The sequence below is a fragment of the Bos indicus x Bos taurus genome, chromosome 21, assembly GCF_003369695.1.
Source record: "Bos indicus x Bos taurus breed Angus x Brahman F1 hybrid chromosome 21, Bos_hybrid_MaternalHap_v2.0, whole genome shotgun sequence".
Lineage (NCBI taxonomy): Eukaryota > Metazoa > Chordata > Mammalia > Artiodactyla > Bovidae > Bos > Bos indicus x Bos taurus.
In genome coordinates, this window is record NC_040096.1 from 67,069,864 (window position 1) to 67,088,798 (window position 18,935).

An 18,935-nucleotide genomic window follows, 5' to 3' on the forward strand; every position below is an offset into this window, starting at 1 on the left:
GGTGTAAAACAATATTTCATGATGGTTTTCTTTAAAAAAACAGGGTAAAAAGTTCATTGAAACAGGAAACGCTAATTTTTATATTATGGAGGTTACTGAATGTTCTGATTTGTATTAAAACAGTCCTATACACAAAGGAAAGCTGATGTGATCCAAACTGGCAGTTTTGTTATAATTCAGTTGAGTTTTAATTTAGATGTGACTGATGTGTAGCACTGTGTTAGTCTCACAGGCACAATGTGATTCGGCATTTGTATATATATTGCAAAGTGGTCGCCACAGTAAGTCCAGTCAACACCTGTCATGATGCACAGTTTTCTCCTATGATGAGGACTCTGGACCTGCCCCCTCAGCACCTTGCAGGCCTGCGGTGCAGCATTGCCAACCGCGGCCACCGTGCTGACCATTGTATTCCCACGTCCTCACGGTTTTCATTTGCATTTCCTGAAGGGCCAGTGCGCATCTTGTGTGTTTATTCGTCATTTATGTGTCTTATTTGGGGAACTAACATATTCAGATACTTTGCTCATTACAAAGATCATGGCATCTGGTCCCGTCACTTCATGGGAAAGAGATGGGGAAACAGTGGAAACAGTGTCAGACTTTATTTTTTGGGGCTCCAAAATCACTGCAGATGGTGACTGAAGCCATGAAATTAAAAGACGCTTACTCCTTGGAAGGAAAGTTATGACCAACCTAGATAGCATATTCAAAAGCAGAGACATTACTTTGCCAACAAAGGTCCATCTAGTCAAGGCTATGGTTTTTCCAGTGGTCATGTATGGATGCGAGAGTTGGACTGTGAAGAAAGCTGAGCGCCAAAGAATTGATGCTTTTGAACTGTGGTGTTGGAGAAGACTCTTGAGAGTCCCTCGGACTGCAAGGAGATCCAACCAGTCCATTCTGAAGATCATCCCTGGGTGTTTGTTGGAAGGACTGATGCTAAAGCTGAAACTCCAGTACTTTGGCCACCACATGTGAAGAGTTGACTCATTGGAAAAGAGTCTGATGCTGGGAGGGATTGGGGGCAGGAGGAGAAGGGGACAACAGAGGATGAGATGGCTGGATGGCATCACCGACTTGATGGACATGAGTCTGAGTGAACTCCAGGAGTTGGTGATGGACAGAGAGGCCTGGCGTGCTGCGATTCATGGGGTCTCAAAGAGTCGGACACGCCTGAGCGACTGAACTGAACTGACTGACTTGTCTTTTCACTGCTGAGCTGTAAGGCTTTTTCATATATTCTGGATGTGTACATCTCATGTGTGCATACCCACCCACTCAGTTGTGTCCCAGACCCTTATGAGAATTATGATTTACAAGGCTTTTCTCCCACCCTCTGGGTTGTTCCTTCACTTTCTTTACGGTGTCTTTTAAGGCGCACAGAATTTTTTAATTTTGATGAAGGCCATCTTACCTCCATTTTCCTTCAGTTGCTCATACTTTTGGTGTCATCGAGGATGACGTGAAATCATAAGCTCCTCTTCTTTCAGCATCTATATTCTGGAAGAGCCTCTAGGAAGCAAAGCTAAAATGGGGGGACGTAAGCTTTACTTGGAGTGCTCTATTGACTATGGGCTTCCCTGATAGCTTAGTTGGTAAAGAATCTGCCTGCAATGCAGGAGACCCCGGTTCGATACCTGGGTTGGGACGATGAGCTGGAGAAGGGTAGGTTACCCACTCCGCTATTCTTGGGCTTTCCTTTTGGCTCAGTTGGTAAAGAATCCGCCTGCAATGTGGGAGACCTGGGTTCAATCCCTGGGTTGGGAAGATCCCCTGGAGAAAGGAAAGGCTACCCACTCCAGTGTTCTGGCCCAGAGAATTCCATGAACTGTATAGTCCATGGGGTCGCAAAGAGTCAGACACAAGTGAGCGAGTTTCACTTTAACTGTAACTAACTATTGACTGTGGGTTGATGAAAGCTTTGCCCAAGAAAATGCCAAAATAGAACAAATTCAAATGAAAGGGCCTCAAAGCTGTACTCTGAGTAAAGTAGTGACTGCTCAATGGGCTGTTCAGCATTAACTGTTTCGGGCACTTCCGTTGAATGGACCACATTCTCTTCGTAGCTTTCAGTGTGCTGTAGGAGAAGTGCACATTGAGCTTGTAGCTACAGAACTGGTTCCTGTGGGGAAAACCAGGCTTTACCCTTGCACAGGCCTTTTGCTACGCTCTTCCACGGTCTGCTGAGGACCAAGGCCTGGGCCGCCTACTGACTGCAGGAGCCCCAGAGCACCGAGTCCAGGCAGCGTGCCACAGGCTCAGCCGGTGGCCCCCCAGGCGGGGCTTTAGGACAAAGCCTGCCTTTAAATTGAATTTCAGATTAATCTTCAGGTTGCAGAAGTTCCTGAGAAGACTAGTCCAGTGGCAGAGTGGGGATGGTACAAGGCCTTGTAAAATGGTTTAGAAAGTCGGGATGGTTTGGTTGAATGCAGGTATTAGAATGTGGATGGTGTTTATGTGTTTTGATCATAATCGACCTCTCTCTGCTCTGTTTTATTTACTCCTGGGCACGAGCATCCTGATCTCCAGGTAGGATGTGTGTGCAGCTAGTCTGTGGAGGCCACAACAGGCCTTACAGGGCACAGAGCGGTGCGGCCGCAGGGGCCTTCTGGAACCAGCAGCAGTTTCCCTGTCTCTGCGTCCTGCTCTCTCTGGGAGCACCTCCCTCCTGCAGTAGTTTCGGGGTGAAGTTGTAACCAAGTACTCAAAACAAATGACTCAGTTTGCAGACTTGCTAACATTTGGAAGGATGTGGAAAAAATATTTATAGTTGTGTTCAGCATGGTTTCTTTGGAGCTTGCTGCTTTGGTGGGAGCGTTTTCTGTCCGCACTAGTGGTGCCTCCACAGTAGCACAGCTGATGCTGTGACTTCACAGCACTGTGGGCACCGTGAGCCCCCCGCCTGCACTGGCCCACCGCTGCCTTCAGAGGGCCTCCCCTGCCCTCCTGCCCGCCCCACCTCTGGGCAGTCCCTGCTCCTCCTCAACATGCCCGGTGTCCAGGCCTCCCAAGGTGGGTGGCTCCAGCCGGGCTCCAGGGTCATTTACTTGGCGTGGATTACAGCTTTGTCTGGAAAAGAGAGAGACCAGCAAAATCAAGACTCATGTGACTGGCAAATGGTGAAAACTTATTTTAAATTCAACTACTGTAGGTATTTTTAGCTATATGAACAACAACTAAAAAAAACAAACATGCACGCATGGTAACGGGAAATCCCATGAGAATGTCATGCTCACAGGTGGTGCTGGTGGGGACGGAGGTTGATGCTACTTTACACAACCAGATCTCAGAGAAGTTCTCAGCTCGGGGCAGTAGGCTTGCTTCAGAGAGGCGTTAGAGTGAGAGGGGACCCTGCCCGGCTGGGACCTCACAGGGAAAGCTGTCTTCACCCTCTCTACTACCAGCCACGGTGTGTGGGCATCCCTGGATGCAGCTCCACCACCACCACCACCCCCGCATGGCTGGCATAGGTCACTCAGGCGGGGACAAGATGGCAGAAGGAGATGGTACCCACGCCCCAAAGCCAAGCTCTGCAGGTCCAACCTGGTGCCTGCTTCCAAGAGTCTTGGGGTGTTCTGAAGACTCATGTTCCCTCTTGACATCAAAGTACAAGGCCTTGGGGTAATTAAACCAGATTCCTCTCACTGCATCTGGGGCACCATGGGCTAAATCCCTCCACACAGCCCAGTGAGCAGCATCGCACAGGAACACCACACGGCGTCCTGGGATGGGGAGCTCGGAGCTCCGCGTGCCAAGCTTAGGACACCATCGCATCTGACAGTCCCTGGTTTTTAATAACAGAAAGAGAAGGGCTTCCCTCGTGGCTCAGTGGTTAAGAATCCTCCTGCCAAAGCAGAAGACACAGGTTCAGTCCCTGGGCCAAGAAGGTCCCACGTGCTTCAGGGGAGCTGAGCCCGTGTGCCACAGCTGCTGAGTCTGCGCTCCAGAGCCCGGGAGCCTAGAGCCTGCCCTCCTCAGTCCCAGGAGCCACCACCATGAGAGAAAACCTGCATGGCCACAAAGCCCCAGCACGGCCCAAGATAAATTATAAAAGAGTAAGAGAGGAGAACGTTGTGAATTCCATGCCTGGTGTCTCGGAGGCCTCTGCTCCTTGAGGATGTGGCTGGGGGTTTGCCGTGAGGGCTGCGGCGAGTTCTGCCAGACACGGGCAGCAAGGAGGAGTCTTGCTTCCCAGAGAAACGCTCACAGCACACTGCTGAATAAAAATGTCAGTTACCAAAGTCTGTCTGATGATTCTGTTTTTGTGTGAAAAAAAAAAAAAGACATGTACATTGAAAAAGTCCATAAAGACATCCCGCAAAATGGTAGCCGGGGTGACAGCTTCACTGTGCTCTTGTGGCTGAATGCTCTCCCGCCTGTAATTTACTTCTGTTCTGTGAATATCTTGCAGTGAACTTAATTACTTACGGAGTAAGTCCTTAGTTCCTAACTGAATCGTCTGCTAACGAGAGTCCACCTTGGAAAATAATCAGAAATGTCCCAAAGCTCTTGTGCTGCTGTTTATATGACAGTGTCCAGTTCAGAGACCAAGTGTGGGGAGTGAAGCCGGGTGGTGCCCACCCCGCTCTTGTGAAGAGTCTGCAGTTATACTAATTATGAGTGGTTAGGACACCATTGGAAGGACTGATGCTGAAGCTGAAACTCCAGTACTTTGGCCACCTCATGCGAAGAGCTGACTCACTGGAAAAGACCCTGATGATGGGAGGGATTGGGGGCAGGAGGAGAAGGGGACGAGAGAGGATGAGATGACTGGATGGCATCACTCACTCGATGGACATGAGTTTGACTTTCCGGGAGTTGGTGATGGACAGGGAGGCCTGGCGTGTTGCAGTTCATGGGGTCGCAGAGAGTCAGACACGAACTGAACAACTGAACTGAACTGAAGGACACCGTGCTTCCACTGCAGGGGGCACGGGTTCAATTCCTGGTCGGGGAACTAAGATCCCACAAGCCATGGGGCACAGCCAAAAAAAACTTGTATCAAACAGTAAAAATGTTTAAATGAATGCAGAACGGTGCACTGAGCCGTGCTGGGGAGCGGGGGCGGGGGGGTGCTGCCTCTGAGGGAGGGAAGTGATAAGAGACGTCAGGCAGAGCGGGGTAGGCCAGGGTCCCAGCCAGGAAGGAAACCCAGGTCACTGAGGGTTGCCAGCTGCGGCTTCTGTGGATGAAATCGGCCTTGAACTCACAGAGCCAGGGTGCGTTTCCGGTCAGCAGCAAGAAATTGGTCTGGCCGGTGTTTCTGAGCAGGGAAAGGCGCTGCTCCGTGGTGTGCCGGGTAGGATGGTTTGCTGCTAGGGACGGTTTGTAGCTGGGCACTGTCCGAGCCTGTTGAGACATCAGTTTCTTGTTCTTCTCAGCGCTGAGTCCTGAGTCTTGCCCAGTGAGACGCTCTGCAGAGGAGGATGCAGGAGAAACATGGGGTGGCGAGGGCCTAGGTTCCAGGGAACTTGACTGTCGGCCTGGAGAGTCCTCAGCAGACTCCAGGGGCAGCCGGCGTCCTGGGTGGCCGGCATGATGGCTCTGGGTGAGGACATCCTGCGGAGCCGCCAGACTCTTCGGCCTGGTCCCCTGGATCCGGAGCGCACATCTGTGAGATCACTGCGCTGGGGGGAGGGGTGTGGTAACCCGGACCCCGAATATCTGGGCACAGAAGCCTGTCTGTGCTGGGGCCCAGGCTTCTCCCGGTGACAAGGCTGGCTGCCCCCGTGTGCCCCTGCCAGCTCTGTGGCTGACCCGCCAGGGCTCGCCCAGACAGTGTGGCGTGTGTGTGCAAACTGCCGGACACCACCCCAGCTGTCTGCATGCAGGTGCCTGGGACAGGCTCACGGGAGGGTGTGGCGGGCGGCCTCTCCTCCTCAGCCGCGGGGGGCAGTGCTGGGCGCACAGGTAAGGACAGCTCACCAGTCAGCCGGGTCTACCCAGTGGGCCACAAGCACCTCATGTCCCCTTACGGTCCCCGCTCAGGAGAACAACTGTCTCTTAGCTTCGTCTCCCTAAATAGCTTCGTAGGAATCTGTGTCTCCATGCTTCTAGCCCTGGGGTCTTCATCTGACTCCTGCTGGAAGCGGGGGGTGCCTCTCCCCCCAACCATCTGCCCTGCCTCCCCGCCTACCTCCTCCCAGCACTACGGAGCTGCAGTGGGGCGCACACCCTTCAGAGCTGAGCTGGCAGTGAACTGCACCCCATTTTCTTATCTGCGAGACTGTTTTCCTTGGGCTTGAGCATTGTCTTGTTTTTCCATCTGGTTTTCTCTACGGTTTGCGTATTCAGCCTCAATGTTTCCCCGCCAGCTGAGTCCATTTCCCCTCCATACGCCCAGACACATCGGTTCCATCCCCTTCTTGGTCTCCCTGGACACCCTGGCCAGCTGCAGTCTGGCCTGCCGCTCTGTCCTCCTGGGGTCACCCTTTGTCTTGCTGGTGTGTGGGATCTCTTCTCTTCTGGATCCTGTGTCTTCCTCTGCCTGTCGCTGCTGTGGTGGAGTTTCTCCTCCGGTCAGTTCCTGAGAAAGGTTTGTGGAGGTAACTTTTGGAGACATTGCATGTCTGAAAGTCTTTGCTCACGTTCGTCCTTGACTTTGTCTTGAGTTTAGCAATCTAGGTTGGAAATCATTTTCATTAGAATCTGTAGGTTTTCTTCCATCATCTCCTGGCGTCCAGTATTCCTGTCGAGATGTCTGAAGCCATTCTGATACTTGATCCTTGCTACCTGACCTGTGTTTTCTCCCTAGAAGTTTGTGAGATCTCCTTGTTCCCATTGTCTTGGGAGCAGAGAGTAGAGTGTGCCTGGGCGAGTCTGTTTTAGTCTTTGTGCCAGGAAGCCTTCCAGCCTGGAGCTCGTGGCCTTTGTTCTGGGATATATCCCGTGCTTGTGCTGGCTCATGCTGGCATCTCCTCCAAGCCTCTGCCCGACCCCCTGACCCCATTCTCCCACCCCACAGGTGCTCTTCCTGGGCATCTTGCTTTTGTGCCAGGGCGCTGCTTTTCTTACCTTTTCTCTCCTATTTTCTTTCTCTTACACTTTTATCCCATTTTCTTCTTCATCCTGCAATCCCTCTATGGGGCACTGTCTGAGCCTGTTGAGACATCAATTTCTCGTTCTTCTCGGCAGTGAGTCCTAAGTCTTGCCCAGTGAGCCCCTCTGCAGGGGAGGACACAGGAGAAACATCAAGTGCCCAAGGAGCCTGGCGAGGGCCTCTGGCTCATTTTCCGGGGAACTCGACTGTCGGCCTGGGGAGTTTGCAGCGGATTCCAGGGGTTTTTTCTGTTAAAATATGTATGTATATAATATACATATGTAAATGTTAAAATATGTTTGTATATACTTTTCTTTTCCTCCACACTCTGTATGATTTGTGGGATCTTAGTTCCCCAACCAGGGGTTAAACCAGGCCCTTGGCAGTAAAAGCACTGACTCTTAACCCCTGGGCCACCGGAAAATTCCCTCTGTGACTATATTTTAATTTCTGGATACTCCTGTTGCTGATTCTCAGTTGTTGAGTCTTCTCTTGCCCTCAAGGATGTTTTTTTCTTTCTTTGATTTTTTGATTCTGCTAGGTCTTTGTTGGGGCTTTCCAGGTGGCACCACTGACTGGTAAAGAACCCGCCTGCCAATGCAGGAGACATAAGAGATAAGAGGATCCCCTGGAGGAGGATGTGGCAACCCACTCCAGTATTCTTGCCTGGAGAATCCCATGGACAGAGGAGCCTGGCAGGCTACGGTCCATGGGGACTCACAGAGTCGGACAGGACTGAAGTGACTGAGCACAGCACAGACCTTTATTGCTGTCCTAGGGCTTTCTCTCCTTGGGGTGAGTGGGGGCTACCCTGTAGTCATGGTGCACAGGCTTCTGATTCTGGGGGCTTCTCTTGTTGCACAGTATGGAGCCCTCGAGCGTGGGCTCCGTACTCGCGGCTCCCAGGCTCCGGAGCACGGGCCCCATACTCGCAGCATCCCGGCTCCGGAGCACGGGGTCTGTACTCGCGGCTCCTGGGCTTAGTGGTTCTGCAGCATGTGGGCTCTTCCCAGACCAGGAATTGAACCCGTGTCCCCTGCGTTGACAGGTGGACTCTGATCCACTGCGCCACCAGGGAGGCCCTCCGAGGATGTTTTGAAGTTTCTTGCCGGGCTGAGACCCCATGTCCCTTGAGCTGCTGCCTCCTGTCTCTCCTGTGTCCTCTCCACACAGCTTTCCTTAGACAATGGTGGTCTTATGTACTGGGGGGGTGGGGAATGAGCGTGCGTGAGGCTTGCTGACGGTGGTCTCTCCATGGTGGTTGGGCCGTGTGGTTTGCTGGGGGCAGGGGGGCTTCACTCGGCTCCTGAGCCCCTTCCTGCTCACCCACTGCCTCCCAGTCCGTGCATTGTGTGGCCTCTGCTCGCGTCATCACCCCTGGGCTCCCCACGCTCCTGTGAGAGGGGAGGACGCGGTGCCCACTGCCCGGGAAGCTGTGGGCGTCACAGCTCTTCGGCGGCTGGCACCCCCGCCCCGCGCTGAGCACCAGGGCATTGCACGCCCCTTCTCCCACTGGCGGAGTCAGGGCCCCTCCAAGGACGCGCCCCTCCTGCGCCCCTTCTTTGTCTCCTCGAGCACCCCTGGCTGGGGTCGAGGTGTCGGGGGCTCCTGTCACACACGCGGTCCTCTGATGCCCTTCGTGGTGCTGCCTGCGAGGGCAGGATAAGACCTCCAAGAATGGAGGCTCAAGCCGTTGGCCAGCACAGCTCCATTTTGAGGAAAAACACTTTTTGAGAACTGCCTTTATATCCCACCCCACCCCCACCGTGGCTCCATTTGAACACCTGCTGTTTTGAGCTTCCATCTCCTCAGACCCCGTCCTCCTGGGTTGGCCCTGCCCTCTCTCCTCTTACTGGGGGGCTGTGACTCCCGGCCAGACCCCCCAGCCTTGCAGCCGTCCCCTCACCATCTCTCAACTTGTCGACCCAGAGGCCAAAACAAACGCCCATGGGCCCTATCCCGGCCGACAGGTGTGTGCGAGTGCCCCCCCGGAGGCCCCTCCCAGGGCCTTGCCCTCCTGGCCTTCTCCCGGCGAGCAGGCCCCCAGCACGGGGCGCTCAGCTCCACTGCTGAGTGTGAGAAGCCCTCTGAGCACCTGGGCCAGTGCCCCGGGGTCAAGTCTCCACAGACTCGGAGCACAGTAGTGCCAGCGCCCTCGCTGACCCTGCATGCAGGCTGCGGTCCACTCCCCGGCACGGCCACCCCTGCCAGCCCGGCTCAGGAGGAAGAGAACGTGACCTCTGCCCAGGAAACCTGTTTCTCAGTGTTTTCCTTGGCACATCCCCCAGCAGCTAGCAACTGCTGTATCTTACTGGATTCCGAGGTTGTGCCGGGGAAGGAGTTACCCGTCACCTTCTGGCTTTGCCATCAGCAGCAAGAGGAAGAAAGAAACCAGGAACTTTGCTCCAGTCCAGAGCCCGCGTCTGGTGGCCTCGCCCAGCTGGGTCAGCAGTTCAGCAGCGCGGCTCACCCTCCAGAGAAAATCCTGGACTTCAGCCAGATACTTTTAACACTAACAGCAGAGTGGCTCCCACACGACTGCCCCGGGGGCCAAGGCAGCGTGCAGAGCGGGGTCTGCGGGCCTCGGGTTGAAGACACCCCCAGGCTGCCCGGCAGGCCCCAGGGCAGCCAGGACCACCGTGCCCCAGCCCCGGAGCATGAACACCTGGCAGGGGAGCCCCGCGGGCTGTCTGCCCCTGCCAGCTGAGGACGCAGAGCCCAGGAGGGGAGGACGGGCGTGCCCAGGCAGCACGCTGAGAGCCCACTGGCCCTGCATGTAGATACAGGCTGTTCACCCCAGTGTCCACTGTTCAGGCTCCCGTGAAAGGAGGAGGAGATGAGAGGCGGCACGGGATCCGCCCCAGGGAAGGCACAGAAGAACTGAAGTGACCAGACAGAACTCAGGGAGCGCGGAAACCTGGGGCCACGTGCCAGGGGCTGAATGTGCCCGAGGCTTGGCAGCCTGGGGCTTCCTGCCGCTGCCTTGGGGTGCTCAATCCAGACCCCGCATCCTCCAGGAAAGGCAGAGTTCACCGCGTCTCCCAGATGTTAGGTGGGCTCGAGGTTCATTTGGATTGAGGGAGGGGGAGCCTGCAGGGGAAGGAAAGCATGACTGACCGCTGTGCGGGGTCAGGGTTTCTCTTCAGAAGCATCTTTCCCAGTGGCGTCTGTGTGCCCAGCAGGCTCCCGGTTCATTCACCTCGGTGTCCCCGAAATATTCCTTCACGTGAACTTTATCCAAGGTCACATGAAGTCCGTACCAGAGTGATTTGTCTAGATAAACATTTATTCTGGCTGTAGAATTTTTGACTTTTTTTCTTTACGCCTGGGTTTATTAACATTGCTGGGCTTTCCAGGTGGCACTCGCTAGTGGTGAAGAACCCGCCTGCCAGTGCAGGAGATGTAAGAGACACGGGTTCAGTCCCTGGGTCAGGAAGATCCCCTGGAGGCGGGCATGGCCACCCACTCCAGTATTCTTGCCTGGAGAATCCCATGGACAGAGGAGCTGGTGGGCTACAGTCCATGGGGTGGCGAAGAGTCGGACACGACTGAAGTGGCGAAGCACACGTGCACACTCACGTTCTGCCTGCAGGAAGCGTGTGTATGCACATATGTGTATTCATTCCTTGGAATCGAGGCCCAGTCTGCCAGAAGTTTGGAGCCCTCTGGTCTGAGCCCTGGACACCTCATTTCTAGAAGATGGGCAGGACCCTCACTTCTCAGCCTGAGTTTTTGTCCATTTTCTCACCCAGAATGTGAGGGAGTTGGGCTTAACCGGTCTCCTAGGGCCCTTCCAGCCCCAAGCTGGTTTTGGCGAGCCCTTGGCTCAAACCAGCCGGAGTGCTCTAGAGAGGCGGTGCTAACGCCCCTCTCCTCCCGGGGGTTCCAAGCCTTGCTGTCCCCCAGATGCCAGTTATGTGGGGGTTTCTTGAGCAGAGGCTCTGTGCCACCAGCCATGTGTGGCGCTCTGAGGGCTGTGAAAATGAAAAAGCATGATGGATTCTGAGTCCACCCAGCCTTGAGGGGAGGGAGTGGGGGGGGCCCTTGGGGCAGGCCCTGTGGGGTGGGCCTGGACGGGTCCCCTTGGGCTGGTAGACGGGGCAGCGGCTCCTTCAGGAGGCCTGTTTGTGGGTGCCAGGGCCCGGCCAGCCATGGGGCCAGAAGGGGCTGCTACTCGGGGAGGGCACAGGGGCAGGGGTGCCCTGCAGATGGCAGGGACCGCAGCCTGTGGTGTCAGCCAGGCGCACAGCTGGGTGGGCTCGAGGCCCCTGAGGCCGTCAGGCCGCACCGCCAGGCCCCGAGCTGGCAGTCTCGTGAAATGGGGTAGAAAACCAGCGCTGATGAAGATGGCAGAGCAAAGGGTGGAGGACATGTGGGGGAGCCCTCTCTCTGCTTCCGGTGCCCCCAGCGGAGAGGCGGGGACCAGGGCCATCAGCTCCCTCGGCACCGTCCTTCGTCTCTCCTGTGAGCGCGTGGCGTTTTTGTTCACCCCTCACTGGAGCGCGGCTGATTTGCGGCGTTGTGTTGGTGTCAGGTGTGCAGCAGGCTGAGTCCGTTATTCACATGTGCACTCTTGTTAAGCTTCTTTTCCCATATAGGCCGTTACAGAGTATGGGGCAGAGCTCTCGTGCTCAACAGCAGGAAGTTCTTATTAGTAACCTGTTTTATATATAGTAGTGTGTATGGGTCCATCGCAGTTCCCCATACATCCTCCCTCCCTGTGCCCTTGGCAACTATACCTTTGTTTCCTACATCTGTGACTGTACTTCTGTTTTGTAACTGAGTTCACCTGTGCCCCTTTTCTAGCTCCCACGCGTAAGCAGCCCTGTAGGAAATCTGCCTTTCTCTGTGTGACTCCCTTCACTCGGTAGGCAGTCTCTAGGTCAATTCACGCTGCTGCAGAAGGCTTACTTTGGTCTCTTTATGGCTGAGTAATATCCCACTGTGTACATGTAGCACATCTTCCTGACCCACGGCTTCGGCGGCGGACACCTGGGTGGCGTCCGTGTCCTGGCTGTTGGAAGCGGCACCGCAGTGGACTTTGGCGTGCACGCATCCTTTTGAATCATGGTTTTCTCCAGGTATATGCCCAGGAGTGGGATTGCTGGATCGTATCGCAGCTCCAATTTTAGTTTTTTAAAGGAACCTCCACACTGCTCTCCATACTGCCTACACCAGTGTACATTCCCACTAACTGTGGGAGGGTTCCTTTCTCTCCACACTCTCTTCCAGCATTTGTTGTTCATAGGTTTTGACGATGGCCATTCTGACAGGTATGATGTGGTACCTCACAGTAGTTTTGATTTGCATTTCTCTCATAATTAGTGGTGTTGGGTATCTTTTCACGTGCTTTTTGACTGTCTGTATATCTTCAGAGTATGTGGTCTTACCACAACTAACTTAACAGCTATCGTCCAAATTCTTGGGACATCCAGTAGATGAAAAGCTCAGAGCCAGGTTGACAAGTACTGTATGTAACTGGATGCCAGGGAACACAGAACCCGTCACACTTCTAGTACATGTTCTTGAGGCTCAGAAGTATTTTATCTGCACTTGGCAATTACTATGAATCCCTTCACCTGCGAGCAGTCACCCTGGGCCCCGAGTCAGGGCACACAGCGGCAGGGTCTTTGGAGTCCTGGTTTGGGAACAGTCTGTCACCGAGAACTTCACTCCTTAACCTCAGTGTCGTGTCTAGTCAGGATCTCAGTGTATAAAATAAATTCTAGGAAAGAGTAATGGCTTGTCCTGTAACACTGATGACTTGGAGTAAATAAAATGTGTTACTTGTTGGTAATGATTAGTGATGAGTGTTTATCTTTTGAGAACATGGGACAGCAGCTTGAGGTGTTGATGGGCCTGAGCAGCCCCTTTGATTTGTAAACATCAGAGCATGTTGGTGGCTGTAATCTGGGTGCTTCCAGAAAGCGGGTGTGGCCCCTCCCCATCACCCGCCCTGCAGCTGCTCTTTAAAGGGCATTTAAAACTAAGGAGCAGGCGGACACCCACACACACTCACACATGCACAAACACACACTTTCTGTCCCAGTCTTTGGAAGCACACCAAGATTATACATGTTTTTTTGGTTTGTTTTTTTTTTAGCATTTCCAAATGATTTTTAAATCTTTAATTCCTTATTTACCCCATTTTATAAAACAGCATCCTTTTCTCTTTTTTCATTTTTGTGGTTTTGAATATGAATAAACCAAAACTCAAGGCTGCCTGTTGCTTTTCCTCATTGAAACGTTTGTTGCAGTGACTGCAGACTCACAGGCTCTGTAAGGAATCAGAGACCCTGCGCGGCTTACCCAGTCTCCCCAGTTGTGACTTTCCTCATAGTGATAGCACGTGGTTACAACCGAGGCCTGTCTGCTTTCTATTTTTTAAAAAACTGTGGTAAAATACACATACGTAAGACTTCCCATCTGTGACATTCGGCACGTTCACATGTTGTGTGATCTCTGTCACTACACGTTACCGGGACAGCGTCATCGTCCCAGAGGGTGCGCTGTGCCCAGTGAAGGCCTCCTGCGCCCCAGCCCCCGACAGGCATGCATGTGCCTCTCTTCGTGTTCATGCCCTTCTCCTGGATGTTTCTGTAAAAGGAGTCACGCAACACGTGGCCTTCGCGATTGGCTTCTTGCACCGAGCATCCTCTTCTCGAGGCTCATCCGTGCCTTATGGCTGTCAGCGCCTCCTCTGTCTCTGTTGCTGAATGCCCTCCATCGTGTGGTTCAGGCCACGCTCTGCCCCCTGCTCATCAGTGGGCGGACATTTGGGTTGTCTCCACTTCGGGGCTATTATGAAGAACATTGCCGTGAACACCGGTGTAGCTCTTTGGGAACATCTGCTCCACTTCTCGAGGTGTGTATCTAGGAGTGGGATTTCTGGGTCCCGTGGGAATTCTGTGTTTACCCTTTGGAGGAACTACCTAAGTGTCTTCCACAGCAGCTGCGCCGTTTTACCTCCCCAGCAACATATATGGGAGTTCGTGTTTCTCCATATCCTTACTAATACTTTTTTAGCCGTCCTATCAAGTGTGAAGTGAAACCTCATTGTGGTTTCACTTACATGTCCCTGGTGACTGATGACATTCAGCCCCTTTTCATGTCTTTGTTGGCCATCTGTACATCTTTGAAGAAAAGTCCACTCACGTCCTTTGCCCTTTTAAAACTTCAGTTATTTGCCTTTTTGTTGTTGGGTTTTATTTTTTTGTTGAATTTTAAGAGTTCTTTACTCTGGATACTAGACCCTTATCAGGAGAAATTTCTCCTATATGTTGGTTTTTTCACTTTCTTGATGGTGTTCTTTGATGTACAAAAATTTTTAATTTTGATGAAGTTCAGTTTATCTTTTTTGTTATTGGTGCCTATCTAAGAAACCATTATGAGATTTAGCCCTTACATTTATCTTTGATACGTTTCAGGTTATTTTTATATATGGTGTTAAGTGAGGCTCCAGCCTCATTCTGCTATGTGCTTGCTATCTAGTCATCCCAGCACCATTTGCTGAAGACTTCTTTTTACTAAATAATCTTGGCAACCTTGGCTAAAGTCACTTGACCATATGGATTTATTTCTGAATTCTCAATACTGTTCCATTGATTTACGTGTCTTTTCTTATGTATCACACTGTTTAATCACCATGGTTTTACAATAGTTTTGAAATTCCAAGTGTATTCTTTTCTTAATACTTAGTTCTGTCTGTTTGGCTGCATCAGGTCCTCGTCGTCACACAGGATCTTGCGTTGAGGCGCACAGACTAGGTGCTGCGTGTGGGCTCAGTAGCTCTGGCACGCGGGCTTAGTTGCTCCACACCACGTGGGATCCTAGTTCTCCAACCAGGATTGAATCTCTGTCTCCTGCAGTGCTAGGCAGATTCTTGCCTGGACTACCAGGGAAATCCCCAACTGTTTTCTTCTCCGAGATTGTTTTGGCTGTTCAGGGTCCCTTGCAATTGCATGCGAGTTTTCGGATCAGCTTTTCCTTTCTCTGAGAACGCTAGCTGGGGTTTCCGACAGGGACAGCGTTGAGATGTGTAGATGGCTTTGAGTAGTACTGCCTTGCCTGCTTCTGCGCCATAGAGCAGCAGAGCGGTTTTTACAGAAGGCTGCAGCCCACGTCACCTGGAGAGCTGTTGTGAAAGGTCCCTGCACGAGTCCCAGGGATTCCAAGCTTTGAGAACCACTGTGGTCTTACTCATCTTCCTCGGGGCTCAGTAGGAGTGAGCCTCCCAGTTTGAGATGGCCAGCTCATGGGAGAGCAGGCTTCCCAGCCATCTCCTGTTCAGCCCCTCCTGGCTCTCTGGCTGTTTGACTGCGGGAGTCATGGGAGAGCAGTCTTCCCAGCCATCTCCTGTTCAGCCCCTCCTGGCTCTCTGGCTGTTTGACTGCGGGAGTCAGGTCACTGGAACTTGTGCTGGGCCGTGTTCGGGAGCTCTCGGGGCAGGTGGCAGAGAGTGCATGTGCTTCGTGGACTCTCCCTGGGCAGGTGTCTGTCTTCCCGCTGCTGCCTCCAGCTTAACCCCTCTTCTCCTGGAGGCGGGGGCAGTGTGCCCGTCGGACCTGCGCTGAGTCCTCCATTCAGCTGGGAGGCCCTCTTATTCATCGCGTCGTTTCTTGCCATCTGCCCTCAGATGTGTTTCCAAACCTCTGAACACCTCCAATCTCAGAGCCCTGGAGAGGCTGTCCACGTTCTGGTTCTCAACAGGCCGCTCACACCAGCCACCCAGAGAGTGGCCTTTGAGATGCCTCCCTGGGTGTCCTGGCTGTGGTGTGCAGGTAGGGTGAGGGGTGTTTGTTGAAGACACTTTTGTGGTTCAGTTGTTAAGCCATGTCCGACTCTTGGCAGCCCCATGGACTGCAGCACACCAGGCCTCCCTGTCCATCACCAACTCCCGGAGCTTGCTCAAACTCATGCCCATTAAGTTGGTGATGCCATCCAACAATCTCATCCTCTGTCGTCCCCTTCTCCTCCTGCCTTCAGTCTTTCCCAGCATCAGGGTCTTTTCAAATGAGTCGGCTCTTCACATCTTTTCAAATGAGTCAACCAAAGTACTGGAGCTTCAGCTTCAGCACCAGTCCTTCCAATGAATATTCAGGGTTGATTTCCTTTAGGATTGACTGGTTTGACCTCCTTGCTGTCCAAGGGACTCTCAAGAGTTTTCTCCAGCCCTGCCCCAGCCAGTTTGTGGACGCTGGCACGCAGGGCGACGCAGGTGCTGCCTGCCCGCCTGGTGGGGGCACCTGGAATGGCCAAGCCACTGCCCGCGCAGTGGCACCCCTGGCCGGGAGCACGCGTTCTTCAAGAACAGGGGCGTGCAGAGGCACCTCAGCCTCCAGGATGTGTTCACACGGGTGGCTGGGGAGCCTGAGAGGCCCCGAGTGCTGAGGTCACCTGTCGGGCGGCCAGCTGCTGCCAGGTGCTTGGCACCCTGGAAGACTGTGAGCACCACCAGCATTCTCTGCACGGATACATCTGCTCCTTCTGCAGGCGGGCCTTCCCCTCCGGTCACCTGCTGGACCCCCACGTCCTGGAGTGCCATGACCCGCCATTCCAGATCCTGGCCGAGCACGGGACATGTCCCAGTGCCGGGTGGAGGGCTGCACAGAGGCGCTCGGGACAGCAGGGACCGGGAGGAGCACCTGGTGACGTGTCCCCTCACCCTGCAGACCCCCGCTTTGATAGACGGAGGAAAAGCAGAGGCCCAGCCCGCAGGTGTCCACAGAAGCCATGGGGGAGGACCGGGCGCCTCGGAAGGAGACACCATGGGAGTCTGCTCTGAGCACACAGAGGCCCACCCAGAACCTCCGAGAGAGAGGCGGGCCTACGGCCACAGGATGCCGTCACCATCTGTTCTGGTCAAGGTGCCGCAGGAGGATTTAAAGCACCAGGAAGAGAAACAGGCAGCAGTGATGATGGGGGCACTGCCAGGCTTCTCCTCTCGGCCCGCCGCCCTCCTTGTGCTGGGCCCCGTGATCGACCAACTGACCGAGGCCAGAGGCCATGGGGGAAGCCATGGGGGACCCGCATATTCTGGGACAGGACCCCCTGTGTGGTGACTGGGGTGCGGGGAGCAGCCGCCACCCCTACTACGTCCTTAGACGCATGGAGTAAATGGTTTTCCCTAAGTGTTGTAAATGGCTTGCGACACCTGGAGTAATGGTTTTCATTTAAGGAGAAAAAAGCCTTCTCCAGCACCACAGTTTGAAAGCATCAATTCTCCAGCGTTCAGCCTTCTTTATGGTCCAACTCTCACATCTGTACATGACTACTGGGAAAACCATAGCTCTGACTAGACAGACGTTCATCGGCACAGCGATGTCTCTGCTTTTTAATGCATTGTCTGGGTTGGTCACTTTCACAGGAGAATGAAGAGGCAGGGAGGGAGCTTCATGGGGAGGCACTTGAGCAGGGTGGGCTCCAGCTAACCTTGAGGGCGAGGGGCAGGCCTGGAAGGAGACGGGCATGCTGCTGAGGACTGTCTGCCTGGCTCTCCAGGTGGTGGGGGCCCGGTCCCACACCTGTGCTATGGGCCCACAGTGCCCTGGGAAGGCTGCTGACGGGCAGCGGGGCAGGGGCCAAGGGATTCTGAGATAGTGCAGAGCAGTCCAGGGGGTCAGAGAGCCCGAGGGCGGAGGGCAGAGGGCTGGGGGAGGTGGGGGTGTTCCCCCCATCCCTCCTCCCGCCCTCCTCCCCAGCCCTCGCCCCCTCCCTTTCCCAGTCCCCTCACCCCAGCACAGCCTTCCCATCTGTCTCTCCGTGTTCTGCTCATCCACAACACGTGGCCCTGAAAGTCCGTGGCTTCTGACCGCAGCTGACAGCTGCTACCTCTCAGTAGTCTGGGTCTGGGGTGTGGGCAGAGTCCAGCGTGGACAGCTCCTCCCCCTCACCACAGTGGGGCCTCGGGGGCATGCGTTCTCTCCCTCCTCAGGACGTCCACACTGCAGACTTCACGCCCCTCCAGACCAGGCTCGGCCCTGCCTCCTCGATGCTGACGTCGCGTTCTTCTTTTGGTCCAAGAAGTGACAGATGGGGTTCCAGGGCTGGGCACAGACCCCTGTCCCAGTGGGACCGAGGAGCTCACAGCCCCACCTGACACGGGCAAGCAAAGGCCCTTTTACTGTTGACGTTCTCAACTGAGAGGGTTTAGGGTGTGCCTCAGCTCCCGGCCCCAGAGCTCTGATCGCACCTCACAGACAGAGTGCTGCGGACTGTGGTCGGCTCGTGCCCACAGCGGCCAGCTCGTGCCCACAGCAGCCGGCTCGGGGTTGCTGGGGTGTCAGTGGGCCTGGTACTCTCGGAGCGCCGTGAGGATGCAGCCCCACCGTCTCCGCTCAGGCCTGCTCTGCAGCGTGAGCGTCCCCTCCCCGAGCCCTCTGTGGGATGGGGTATGGCGAGGGTCTCTGGCCGCCTCACTTGCCAGCTCTTGGCCCCTGCCATGCTCTTGGCAGCTCCGCACAGCCGGCCCGGCCCCATCGGCCTGACAGGTGGCAGAAGAGAGGGGCTTGGGGCGTGAATGAGGAGGCCCACCTCCCAGACCCCGCCTCAGCCTCCTCCCCAGACCACCGCCCTCTTAGATCAAGCTCCCAGCTGGAGTCACCTGCCTCCTGGCCAGAGGCCCTCTGTCCCAACACACTCGACAGCAAGTGCGTTTTTCAGTGACTTTTATCTAAGATTAAGCTTTCATTTTGAAATCTTTAAACCAACAGAAAACGTAGAGGCAGCGGACTTCCCTGCTGACCCAGTGGTTAGGACCACGCTCCCACTGCAGGGGCTGCAGGTTCGCTCCCTGGTCAGGGAAGTTCCACATGCAGCACAGTGCAGCCAAAAAAATAAAGCAAACCTAGGGGCAGGTACTGGTGAACTCTGATGGACTCACCCAGAGTCACGC

General features: G+C 54.4%; 1 protein-coding gene across 4 annotated transcripts in view; it reads left to right on the top strand.

The window, feature by feature from the left end:
• The window catches only part of TECPR2 (tectonin beta-propeller repeat containing 2), a 101,102-nt gene that overhangs the window by 77,624 nt on the left and 4,543 nt on the right, over window positions 1-18,935 (top strand). Inside the window, exon 18 of one of the 4 annotated variants that reach the window (XM_027520856.1) lies at window positions 16,714-17,302. The exons of the other annotated variants lie outside the window; for them this stretch is intronic. Coding sequence (XP_027376657.1) covers window positions 16,714-17,103 — 390 coding nt within the window. The 3' untranslated portion in view covers window positions 17,104-17,302. Of the gene's footprint in view, window positions 1-16,713; window positions 17,303-18,935 lie in introns of those variants that run through there. 4 annotated transcript variants of the gene reach the window in all.